Source organism: Carlito syrichta, unplaced genomic scaffold (assembly GCF_000164805.1).
Source record: "Carlito syrichta isolate Samal-C Ts95f unplaced genomic scaffold, Tarsius_syrichta-2.0.1 Scaffold288395, whole genome shotgun sequence".
Classification (NCBI taxonomy): Eukaryota; Metazoa; Chordata; class Mammalia; order Primates; family Tarsiidae; genus Carlito; species Carlito syrichta.
Window position 1 is genome coordinate 125,945 of NW_007232491.1, and position 13,837 is coordinate 139,781.

General features: G+C 37.0%; 1 protein-coding gene across 1 annotated transcript in view; it reads left to right on the forward strand.

The window, feature by feature from the left end:
* Window positions 1-13,837, forward strand: part of FSIP1 (fibrous sheath interacting protein 1) — a 225,019-nt gene that overhangs the window by 70,849 nt on the left and 140,333 nt on the right. The window contains exons 7-9 of the mRNA XM_021710300.1: window positions 2,277-2,375; window positions 4,239-4,363; window positions 6,101-6,211. Of these exons, the coding sequence (XP_021565975.1) occupies window positions 2,277-2,375; window positions 4,239-4,363; window positions 6,101-6,211 (335 nt within the window). The remainder of the gene's footprint in view (window positions 1-2,276; window positions 2,376-4,238; window positions 4,364-6,100; window positions 6,212-13,837) is intronic.

Here is a 13,837-nt window from a genome sequence, read left to right on the forward strand (position 1 = left end):
CAGCTATGAGGAATTGTGTGTGTGTGTGTGTGTGTGTGTGTGTGTGTGTGTGTGTGTGTATGTGAATACGTCAGCTGCTGTCTCCCTTTAGACATGTGTACTGTCATACTATTGTTGCTGCTCTGTAGCTGTCATGGGTAGATGGAGAGCACCATGTGCCTGTGTGTAGGGTCTGTCTCTAGTTTCAGATGTGCCATGGGACAGAGCCCACTCTGCCCTGGGTTTCCCCATCCTCTTCAGGTTTTCTAGTCAACTCCAGGGTTTCACTTCCAAGGCATGTGTGCCAGGGGGCAGCCTCACATTTGTGGGTCACAGGTGTCTACTCTAAACTCATTCCCTCCGATGATCTTCTGGGTCCTCTCTCCTTATCTGGGATAGACTTTAATTTCTTTCGTAGTGGGTCAGGAAATAACTTAAATCACATCCTGCAATCTTCCTCTTTCAGGGCTCTTATTAAACACTCTGTGCTCAATCCTCAAAGTTTTGGTTCTTGATCTCTAAAGGAAGATTTCTTTTCCCTTCTCACTTAAATGTTTGTAGTGAGGAGAGGAATTTAAAATATGTTTCTATTAACATTTTATTTAACATAATTTCAGGTTTAAAGTCACAAGAAAAGTACAAAGTATTCTCAAATGCCCTTTATAAATCAGGAAATTAGCATTTTCTGATTTTAGGAAATGATGTAATGCTATTATCCAATTGACAGGCTTTATTGAGAATTTTGCCAATTGTTCCAGGTTTATAGCAAAAGAAAATATCCTTTATAGCAAAAGAAAATCCCAGGTCATGTATTAGTTTGTTGTCATGTCTCTTTAGTCTCTGTGTTTTATGAAACTGGCATTTCTGAAGACTGTAGAATGTCCTCCGATTTGGGTTTGTTTGAACCTACCTCTCTGAGGCAATAAATACCACTGGGATGATGGGTGAAGATAATCCCAATGTAGGAGGTCTCTAGGTTTAAAATCTTCAAATGTCATCTTGCTTTAATAGTTTTTCATATTGTAAGTTTTTATATTTTTGTGTCTTTATAGGTGTTTTGGTGTAAAACTGAGTGAAGCTACTGTCAAAAAGGAATTATGGGATCAAAAGCAAATATATTACCACTTCAGGAATATGATGTGATTTAAACTGATAATAAAATGTTGCCAAATTGCTGACTCGCTGAGCCTGCTTTAATGAATATTTAAGACTCCTAATAATAGCGTTTGCTATTATTCTTTAATTTAGAAAAATTAAAGTTCAAAAATGACTTTAAACCTTTTTAATCTTCTGAGTAGCTTACCCTTCTCCCCAGGATTGCTCCATGAATGTGCTTGATTGACTCATCGAAGAATGTACAAAGACTAATATTATAATGTCAGTTCCAATTTATAGTTCATTATTATGAATTCCAAGTTAGAGAATTGGGATTGATGAGTTAGTTTTTAATATCAGAAGTTTTATGTTTCAAATTTGGTGGTTGGGTAGTGGGGGTGAGTATATCTTCTGCTTGCTTCCTTTGTCTGTGTCACCTCAGAGCAGGTATTTGAACCAGGTTCATTTTCAGGGAGAGGCGGCAGATACTGTAAGATCCTCAAGACTTGCCATGTTTTCTAAAGCAAAACCATTTCTGTGCCACAACTTGGCAGATTCTCTTGTGTTAAGACACACTTAAAAAAAAAAGATATTTATATTCAGTTTCTTGCAAATGTATAGTGTCTGAATTACCTAATAGGAGAATGTAAAAACAAATTACATTGAAACAAAGCTGAAAAACACAATGTTCTATTTTCTTTATAGATTAGTCGAAGGGCATACGTCACAAAAGAAGAAAACTAACTGCTAAGAGTCTCACAAATTATTTCTTTCAAACACATTGTTTTATCTTAATAACTGACCATATATTTGCAATCTCTACCTTGGGGCTCTAAAATAAAAAAGAAAATCATAATTACAGTTACTCAGGGTGCATATTCTTTGTGTTATGAGGATTTGGATACATTATCTCTGGAGAACTATTGTGATATTTAAGCACACCCTTGTACATCCTCTTTGTGTTTAAGTTCTAGGGAAGTGCCGTTTGACTATCTTGACTTCTGTAGTTTGTTTTAGTGGCTCATGTGACAAAGATTGTCATTTCTTCTTGGAGGTGACATTGACTTTGTCTTAAGAAATTTGTATGTGTCAAGGGAATTGAGGAACTCTGGAGATAATATTAAATCTTATCTTTTTTTTTACAACTGTAGATAATTCCCTATTTATTTTGTGCATATTGAATAAATGATTTTTTAAATCAGATCCTTCTTGTTATGGGGATGAAGACACCTTTTCCTCGGTGTTTCACACTCAAGTCCCTCCAGAAGAATATGAAAAGTGGATGCAGAATGTCAATCAAGGTATGTTTTAATTTGTGTGTGATTATACATATTGTCACAAGGGAATACTAGCTATATGCAGAAGTATTCGTGAATGAAATGAGTTGATATAATTTAATTTAATCCAGAGGTGAGTGAAAGTAGATAGGATTCAAGATGATACAACATCTTGAATTGATTGTTGAAGCTAGTTGTTGAAAGTCTGTATACCATTCTTTCTACTTTTGGATGTTTGAAATTTTGTATAATAAAGAGTTACCTTTACCGTAAGTAATGAAAACCTGGCCTAACCAAAAAAAAGAAAAAAGTATGAAAAGGATGTTTGTGGTAGATAGCTTTCTTTGGTTCCCAAGAGCATGTGCTATGTTAGTCAGTTACAAACCCTAGAGAAGAGACCGACTGACTCAGCTGGTTCAGGTGCCTACTCTTGGCCCAGACAACCGTCCAACCCAGCAAGGCTTGGGGTCATATAGGAACATGGCAGCTATATTACTGCCATACTGGAGAGGAGAAGAGGATATTTCTAGTGAGACAGTTTTGGCCAGATAATCCAGTATTTTAACAATTTATTAGAAATAGATTTTAAAGAAATTCTAAGTATGACTGCATTTGAGTTTTTTAAAATGTAGTATTGTTTAAGAGTATATGAATGAATAAACTTTATTTCAACTAAAAATATCTTTTATATCTAAGGTGGCACTCGCCAGAAAAGTAACTCATACCTTAACTATTGATAGATGATTTAAAATTTTTTTACATAATTGATTAAAAAATAAACCACAGTTATAAAGCATTGGTTCATTTGCCTAGAAACTTATATAACTTAAATTTGAGTAAAAGATTTTTTTAACTAAAATTTATCTTTATTGGAAAAAAATTTAAATCCAGAGATTTTACTCTTCCTAGCTCTTTCTGGCTATTTTCATCAAAATTTACTTTTAAATAGTTAAATCTGTCTTTGATAATTAGCTATAAACATACTGATTGACTATGTCCCTGAATCCTTTTTATTAAAATATTCTCCCTTATAAAACAAAAGTGACTTTTAAGTAAACCTTGTCTGGGTTGAGCTACTGACTAGTGTGTTTTCTTTTTTAGACTCTAATGTGGCAATTTGTTCTATTTTGTAGGGTAAAGTTAATTTGCCATTTAAGGACACTCTTATGCATATTTTTAGAGCTTTAATGAAAGCTTCATGTTTTAAAAAAGCTTTACATGTGACACAGTGAAAACAAAATATTTAATAATAGGAATAAGAATCCACAATTTTTTTTTTTACTCTTATTTTGAGTACTTAGGGTTTGAATATTTCAGTTTACTCAAGCCTCTTCTCAAAGCTTGAGGCAAATTGACAAACTGAGATGGGCTCTAGGCATTTGTGTAAATGGGATGTGGGGTAGCCAGGTCACTTATTCCCAGACCTTGCTTAAACACAGGCCAAACAATAAGTTTATTGCTCAGAAATAATGATGGCAAATAAATAGAATAGCAGGAAATGACCTAGCCTTTAGGGACATTTTTGTTTTATATAAGAACTAGAATAAAATGCATATTTTAAAATTCCCATAACATTCATGATTTCTTCCTCACATGTATGACTTTACGTTCTGGTCATATTTCCCATCATTCTCATGAATCAACAGCAATAAGTTTGATACATGATAATGAATAACACAGAAGTTTTATGAGAACTTCATTAGAAGTTATGGTAGCACATTTACCTTTTTAAGAAGCAGTCTCCATAGATATAAGGTTTCTGGATCTGGAATTTAGAAGTTAGTTCTTCTATGTATGTTTATTTCTTATGTATTTTAACATATACTTAAAGTGAATTTTTAGCATAATTAATAATTATGAAAAAATGTTGAACTTTTTAAATGTTAGATTTTACCTATGATGTGGAAAGAAATGAGTCATTGATCAAAGCAGGAAAGAAACTTTCCTCAAATACCGAAAAGATTGAGCTCAAGGGTAAACACAACCAGGATTTTATTAAACGAAACATTGAGGTATGTATTTAGAAATTCAGAAGCCAGAATTTGGTACTAAATAAGTTGCAAAAATAGTAACAGTTGTGCTCAATGTCTTTAATTTTTTTTTTTTTTTTGAGTTGCAGTCTCACTCTGTCACCCAGGCTGGAGTACAGTGGCACTCTCATGACCACTGCAGCCTCGACCTGCTGGGCTCAGACTATCCTTCTGACTCAGCCTCCCAAGTAGCTGGAACTACAGGTGTGCACCACTACGCCCGGCTAATTATTGTAGAGTTGAGGTCTTGCCAAGTTACCCAGGATGGTCTCAAACCCCTGGACTCAGGCAATCCTCTTGCCTCCTCCTTGCACAGTGCCTTTTTTTCTTTTTTTTGACCATGACAAATGTATATATAATTGGATTAGTATATATAACTGAAAGAAAAGTTTTATAACCTAGTACTTCACCATTATCTGTTTTCTATTCCACTAGATTCTATCCTATTCTATCCTATCCTATCCCTTTAAAAAATGCTAGTTACAACTAGCATTTATTTCACAATCCAGAAACAGTCTGTTTTCTGCAATTTGAAAAACATTTATTTAGATAATAGCTTTGGACAATGTTTCCCAGATTTTAAATCGCATATTAGTAAAATTGGTTTTTTAAAGTAATGAGACTCAGTTTATGGCTGATACATTTAGAACTTCAAATGGAAAGTGCTCCTGGTGAAGCAGCAGGGCCAGCAGTCTGGAGAAGTCAGCTGGTTGTCTGCACTTCTGTGGGCCTCCTGACAGCTGGTCACTGACGTTGATTAGCTCCTGCTTCAGGGACTCATCCTTGATCTTGCAGGCCCTGCAGCCTGACTTGGTTTGTCTGCAAGGCAGACTCAGACTTACCAATGGCACAGAGGCTCCTGTATTAGATGAGATGCGAATTAATTAATTTATAGCAAGAAATGTGCTGAAGTGGACAGAAGCTCACGGCAAGCCTCTTGAGCAGCTAGTCACTAGAAAGGTGAGTGTGAAGTATTGACAAGAGGAAAGAGTGACATAATTGTTCATGGTTCACATCTGCTGCTCTCCCTGCAACTGGCACACCCTTTTCAGGCAGACTGGATTTGTGAGTCAGCCTACCACTGCCTGGAGCGGCCTTTGGACTCTCAGATTTTTCTGTGCTCTCTGTCTGATCTTCTTCAGGAAACCTCTACCTTGATCTGTCTCTGTCTTTGCACAAGCCTGTTGCTTGTTTATTAACCATTGAGTTTTCCCCATATCTGAGTTCTTGCTGACATCGATAGCAGCTTCCCCTAGAATTCCCTTGCCTCCTTTTAACAATAGTAACTGAATCTTTATTTAAATTCCTTATATCATAGTCTTTAAAAGCAGTTTCACTTAGTGGATAAAGGCTGCAGAGAAAGAGGCATGAAGATTTCTTGTGAATGTCTTAGCAAATATGTTTTTGCATTTATATTTGTATATACACAATATAAAGAGAGATTTGAAAACTGCTCATTTTATTTATTTATTTTTTAATAAAATGTTAGAATGTTTAAAAAGGGGCCCTGCTTATAGTGGGAATATCTTTGGATATTAGAAAATGGCCCTATACAAAAAATTTCACATGAAATAAAATTACCTAGCAAATGTAAAATGCCTAATCTTACAACTTTTACCTTACCTATATCTGTATTGTAGAAGCCTCAGTCACCACTTTTACTTTCCTGAACTATGAGTTGCTTTGAGTACTTAATATTTCTTTTAATAAATTATGTAGTTGGCCAAGGATTCAAGAAACCCAGTGGTTATGATTGACAGTGAGAAGAAAAGGCTGGTTGAGCTTTTGGAGGACTTGGATGATAGAGATTCGGGGCTGTTCAGTTCTGAGGTATGTCAACTCTGAGCGTCAGGGACCTCTACACTGTGTAATTTTGATTTTTAAAAATCATGTTATTGATTCAGTACAAATTTACACTAATTTTTCGGATTGCCAGATGATATTCTCTGACTTAAGTCCTGTTTTACACAATTATTTTTATCAAAGTTTTATTTTTAAATTTTAAATATGTGGGGTACTTTTTAATCAAAGTTTTAAAATTTATTCGTGGTAAACTCATTATTGACTTTCAAAGGATTATTTTATGTCATTATAAGGGTGACTACACATTGGTTACCTCAATAGTAACCGTTGCCTGTGATGTATGGGCTTAGTCACTGGTGACATACAAATGTGTTTCTCTGTATCCTTTTCTTATTATCCCTAAACCGGCTTCAAGGTATTTGGGTGTAGTCATCAGTAATCCCAAAGAAAAACATTCTGCTCCTGCCCAGTTAATCTTGAGCAGCCAGTTTTCCTGAGAATCCAGGAGAGCACAGACTGAGCTGAAAGAGGGGAGCTGCATTTAATGAGGGTGGAGTAGGGCAAATGCGGGTGTTAATAAGGCCTGGGAAGGCCACCTAAGAAGTGCTATGGCCCAGCATTTGCACTTGTTTTGCCGACTGAACTTGTAGGAATATCCTAAATTGTAGGAATATTCTTTACTTCCACAAAGAAATACACTGTCCTGTGTTTCTTGAAGCACTTAGCTGTGTTGTCTAGCTTTTCATTTCTCTGTGTTTAACAGAGACATGATGGAATGAATGCTGCTGGCGCCCTACCTGTATCTCCTTTCTCTGGCGCCTGTCTGTGCATTCTTCTCCCATCCCTGTGCTAAGAGTGCACAGCTGTCCCTCTTCCTGGAGAATCGCCCCAAACCAAGTGAGAGCCCAACAGCCCAGGATATCACCCTCTCCCGACCCTAATCCCCTCACCTCAACATGGGATTAGCTTTGTATTGCAACGTGTCCCCCAGAGCTTCCCCAGGGATTAGACTGAAGCTGGTTTTCAGCTGAAAACACATCCTTGCTTGGCTCTGTGCCCTTGTCCTAGTCTGTTTTCCTCATGTCTCTACTCCCAAAGGCACTCCTTCAATGAATCTCTTGAACAAGAAACCTTGTTTTAGTTTCCATGTCTAGTGATACATAGATTCAGAGGATCTATAGTCTTGCTATAGGTATGGGCAAACTGCTGCCCACTGTCTCTTTGGGTATCAAACTATGGCATGATCGATCTTCCTTATTCATTCTAGGAATACTTTAACAATGAATTTATGATTGTGCATATGCAGTGATACCTGTGGCGAACATGGAAGGACGTGCTGGCCCAATGGGAGACAATTACTCAGCACTAGCTGCTGGCGGCTGCGTGAAAATTCCAGACCAGGGCTGCCTGGATCCTCCAATTTTTCAAGAGAAGCTAGAAACTCAGATTCTTATGGGAAGCATTAAACTTTTAAAATGTTCACAAGACATCCCATTTAAAAAAAAGTTCTGTGTGCAAACAAAATATCCCTTTCTTCCATCCCAAACCCAAAGCATATCTACAGAATATCACAGATGATAGCATAAACAATACTTTCTGAGATGGGCAGGGCCCAGCAGAGGCTGTGTCTAGGAACCGACAAAAGTGTTGCCATTGTGGGGCTGATGAAGTGGGTGTGGGTAAGGCAGACTGCTAAATGCCCACATAATTCTGAAGTATTTTAGCTTTGCTGACTCATGGTTCAGTCATGTGCCACAAAATGATGTTTCAGCCAACATGCATACATGGTAGTCCCACAAGATTATAACGGAGCTGATAACTTCCTATCTGTAATGTTATAGCTCTCATGTTTTAGAGTGTGCTCCTTCTACTTATATAAAAAAAATAGTTAACCTTGAAATAGCCTCAGGCAGTCCTTCAGGAGGTATTCCAGAGGAAGCCATTGTTATCATAGGAGATGACAGCTCCATGCTTGTTATTACCCCTGAAGACCTTCTAAGTGGGAAAAGACGTGGACGTGGAAGATAGTGAAATTGATGATTCTGACCCTGTGTGGGCTTAGGCCAATGAATGTGTTTGAGTCTTAGCTTTTAACAAAAAGTTTTAAAAATTAAAAAAAGAAGAAATTTTAAAAATAGGAAAACACGAATAGAAAGAAAGAAAATACGTTTGCACAGCTGTACAATGTGTTTGTGTTTTAATCTATGTGTTGCTATAAGAGTCAAAAAGTTAAAAAAAATTTGAACGTTTTTAAAGTGAAAAAGTTACGGTAAGTTGTTAATTTATTACTGAAGAAAGAACATTTTTAAATAGTAAATTTAGTATAGCCTAAGTGTGCAATGTTTACATAGTCTATAGGCGTGAACAGTAATAACCTAAGGCTTTCACATTCACTCACCACTCACTTACTGATTCACCCAGAGCAACTTCCAGTTCTGCAAGCACCATTCATGGAAAGTGCCCATACTGTATTCTTACTCTACCTTTTCTATGTTTAGATATGTTTAGATTCACAGATACTTACCATTGTGTTGCAGTCACCTGCAGTTTTCTTTTTTTTTTTTTGAGTTGGAGTCTCACTCAGTTGCCCAGACTGGAGTGCAGTGGCCACTCCTGGTCACCGCAGCCTCGTCTGCTGGGCTCCGGCGATCCTTCCTCCTCAGCCTTCCGGGTAGCTGGAATTACAGGCATGCGTTACCACGCCTGGCTGGTTTTTTGATTTATTGTAGAGATGAGGTCTCGCTTGCCCAGACGGGTCTTGAACCCGCGGGCTCAGGCAATCCACTCACCTCAGCCTCCCAAAGGCGTGGGATTACAGGCTGAGCCACCGAGCCCGGCTACAGTAGCATGCTGTACAGGTCTGTAGCCTAGGAGTAATAGGCCATCCTATGTGGCCTAGGTGTGTAGCAGGCTATACCATCTAGGTTTGTGTAAGTACACTCTGTAATGTTCACACAATGATGGAATTGCCTAATGATACATTTCTTAGAACATATTCTTGTTGTTAAGCAATGCATAACTGTAATTTGTTTATTTTATTAACAAAATCTCAGATAACAGTAAGGGATTTGGGTTTCATTCTAGTTTTGTTGTTAATTGTGAGGTTGGGCAAACTGCTGCCCACTGTCTCTTTGGGTATCAAACTACGGCATGATCGATCTTCCTTATTCTTTCTAGGAATGCTTTAACAATGAATTTGTGTTAATAATGTTGCTTATTGCATATTATTTTTGTTAGTATTTATGTCTTGTCCCTGTCTTTATTTTAAACCTTTCTCTATTATCTTAGTTTTAGGTACATCTTTTATAAGTCCCATGTAGCTGCTTTTTTTGGTTGTCGTTGTTGCTATTGTGTCTCTATCTTTAATTGTTTATTTATCTTTTGTTATTATTTTTTATTATGTATTAGTGAAGATATTTAATTGTTAATATTTGTTGTGACCACTGATACTCTTGGGACCTTTTCCAGATGTCAAATTTTATATTTTATTTATCGTATTTTTTAAACTTTATCTTCTTTTCCTCTCATGGTTTGAAAATTCATACACTGTCTCTAATCTGGTACTGTTAACCCTCAAATTTTTTTTTTTTGAGTTGGACTCTCACTCTGTCACCCAAACTGGAGTGCAGTGGCATGCTGCCGGCCACTGCAGCCTCGACTTGCTGGGCTCCGGCGATCCTTCCGCCTCAGCCTTCCAAGTAGCCAGAACTACAGGCGCGTGCTACCATGCCCGGCTAATTATTGATTTATTGTACAGACGCGGTCTTGCCAAGTTACCCAGGTGGGTCTCAAACCCTCAGGCTCAGGCAATCCACTTGCCTCGGCTTCCCAAAGTGCTGGGATTAAAGGCTGACCCACCGAGCCTGGCCAACCCTCAAATTTTAAAAATACAGTAAAATGCATATTTTATTTCCATCTTTAATAATTAGTTTCTAAAATCTTGTATTTAACAAGATTGGCTCTCTAGTATGCTTTCATTTTCCTTTTATCCCATTTTTTTCCTCCAGGAAGTATTAAAATCACCTGGAATTTTAGTTCTAGAATATTGTAAGTTTTTATCTTTCCCTTTTAAAACAGTAGCTTCTTGTATTTAGGAACCTTTCTCAACAAAATTTAGTCAACATTTTAGCCACATCATTAGCTGTGTATTTGGACTCAACTAATTATTTAATTGTATGTTATTTTCTTGAATTATTTATTTGGAATTTTTTGAATAATTTTCTTCCAAGAAATGGTTTGAGTGTTTGTGTTAAAAATTTTTATTTATTTTTTTCTCATTTGATTATTAGCTTAGGTGGTAACTAAATTCTAAATGCAGAATCTTTTCTTTCTGGTAGCATGTAGGAATTTCTCTTTATTTCTGGGTTCACAAATCTTTTCAGATTATATTTATGTGTCTCTTTAAAAACATTTTTGTTGCTGCTTGGTGTCTTGTTGGCCCTTTCTATCTGAAGGTTTAATTCTTTCCATAGTTCAGATAATTATCTTCTATTATTTGTTCCCCTCCACCATCTCTTTTCTCTCCTTGAAACATGGGGTATCATTTGGGATGTGATAGGCTACAAGTAACAGAAAACTGTACAAACCATGGCTTAAACAAGTAAGGAGATTATTTTCCTTCAGTAACAAGAAATCCAAGAGTACAAGCTAGCGTCTAGCTTCCTTTTTTACATTCTTAGTGTGGCTTTTGTCTTTTAAGATTGTTTTTGTATGTGGAGGCAATGGGTCCTTTTTCCAGGTAGAAGAAAGGGGGGAGAATAAAGGGCAAAGAGACGCAACTATAAGGCTTTTCCTTTTTCTTAGGGATGGTATGGTATCCTAGGACTTCTACCTGTATCTCACTGGCCAACCTGTGTCACATAGCCATTTGTTCTGTACATTGCTGCGAGTGAGAAGGGAGATTCAGTTATTTTACTTTCTCTTTTTTGTAGTAGAGGCAGGCAGGGAAGAAATAAATTAGAAAAGGGCATCGGTTCAGTCAGTAGAAGTGTGCCACAGATGACTATAGGACCTACTGAATCTCTCTTCCAGGGTTTATGAGGTCTGACAGTTAAGTTTGTGAACCCATCCTAGAAAAAGTGCTAAATACCTCATTGCTGAATTTCACTACGGACACCTTCAAAGTACTGCCCTTGGGAAGCTATGCGCCGATGCCAGCACGTAGTCCACCTGTCAAAGCAATTTTGGAACTCTTTTTCCGGAATGGCCATCAGAGCTGTCATCATGAGAATGTTGGAGTTTGAATTAGAGCAACGAACAAATGTTAAATTTCTTGTTAAACTTGGCAAGAGTGGAAATGAAATCAGGTTCATGGTAATACAAGTTTATGGGGATAATGCCATGAAGAAAATGGCAGTGTACAAATGGATGAAAAGTTTTTCTGAGGGGACAGAAAACATCACTGGTGAAGAGAGGTCAGAGCCGCCAGCAATAAGCAGAACTGACGAAAACATGGCAAAAATGTATCGAATTGTGCATCAAAATTGTCAGCTGACTGTAAGAAGCATAGCAAACAAAATAAACCTTGATAGAGAAACAGGAAAACCTTAAAGGAAAATCTTGGCATGAGAAAGGTATGTGCAATATTGGTCCTGAAGGAACTCTTGCATCATGACAATGCATCAGTTCACACAGCAATGTCTGTGAAGGAGTTCTTAGCTAGTAAACAAATAACTGCATTGGAACACTCTCCCTACTTACCTGATCTGACCTGCAGTGACTTTTTTTTCTTTACCTGAAGATAAAGGAAATATTGAAAGGAAGACATGTTGATGACATTCAGGACATCAAGGATAATGTGATGACAGCTCTGATGGCCATTCCAGAAAAAGTGTTCCAAAATTGCTCTGATGTGGGGACTAGGCGCTGGCATTGGCGCATAGCTTCCTAAGGGGAGTACTTCAAAGGTGACCATAGTGATATTCAGCAATGAGATATGTAGCACTTTTTCTAGGATGAGTTCATGAACGTAATTGTCAGCTTGCATATAACATTTTCCTCATAATGTTCACCTTTTTTTTTTTTTTTTTTTTGTCATTTTGCTTCTATGAGCTCATTTTACAATTTTCCAACTTGGGTTTCAACCTTGTTTATTCTGCTGCTTAGCCATGCAGCCTTCTTAAGAGATTTCTAAAAGAACAATTATTATTGTCTTTTACACTAATATTTACTGAGCATTCTTTCTGTAAGTCCTCTTCTTATCTGGTGTGGGAGATAAACATAATATACAAAAATTCTTTAAGGCTAGATAGATGGTGACACATATTAGAACAGAGATTCAGAGGAAGAAGATAAGAAATGCAGCAGGAAAAATTTAGGAAAGCTTTGAGAAAAGAATCTTTACTGTATTCTTAAACCACGACAAACATTTTGCCATTCCTTAAATTCTCTGTTTTCTTTCAAACCTTTGTGTTTTCAAGTATGTCTTTTCCTTTATGGAGTGCCCACAGCCTTATTGTTGATAAATGACTGCACATCTTAAAGAAGATGACTAAAATGATAATTATGTTTTAATTTCCCAGAGCTCTTCTTTTCTGGTTATTCTTTGTAGTGGCACATTTATATATGTAATAGTCTCTTAAATCTCTCTAGGATACTTATTTAGAATTTTAAAAATATTTTCTTCTGTGTTGGGAACTCACATTTGCAATGAATGACACCCCTTAAGCCTCATGTCTCTATTGCTCCCTTACCAGCAAAAATGAGTTTTACATCAGATCTCAGATTAATCGCATCAAATAGTATTGAACAGGTGAATCTGTTTGGTGAGCCCTTGGTTACTTGCCTGAGCCCTAGCTCGAAAGGAGGCTGGTGAAGAGCATTTTCTGTTTTTTGTCTTGGGAAGGTAAGATTACCAAAAGCTAGAAATTCCCTTGGACATACCATAGCAAGGGTGTCCAGTAGGTGCTGGACAAAAGAAAGTCCAGGCAGACAAACAAAACAAAACAAAACAAAAGGCCATTTGCTACATAATACATATAATTTATTTTTGTAATTGCATAGTATATGAAACACTTAAATTTCTGTTGAATTTAATCTGACATGCTCTTTTAACTCCAGTGTCATTAAAAAAAATCCCATTCCGATAAAAATTTAAAATTTATTAACCACTATTTAGTCATTGATTCCATAGTTTCATTGAATCCATAGTTTCACTTTTCTGTGATTTTTAAAAATTATGTCTCATTTAGGTAATACAGTATTTATATCATTTTTATTTAGGAAAAATTACCAGAATTTCTTACTTGTGAATAATTAGGTAATATATTTTTACTAATTTATAACTTTCATATATCAATTTACAAGTGTATTTAACAATGTTGCTTTGGAACTGGGAAGCCCAATCCCTGCCAGACACCAGGCATACATTGAATTTGTAGTCCTACCTTTTTTGTGAGAAGGGGTGAGTGCTACTCACATGGTCTGGCACAGTTTGATTCCCCTCCCCCCAAGTCACATGGGTCTCCGGTCCCATGCAGGAGGCAGCCTGGATAAGGTACAGTGGCTAGCTGCCAGAGTCCACGTGGATCTGGGAACCCATTCGAGCTCTGAACTCCTGTATCAAATCAACACCTGAGAGTGCATACTCTATGGGAAGTACTTGGTAGCCAGTGTGCAGACCAGGAAAGATTACCTACTGGCTTTACTCACTCC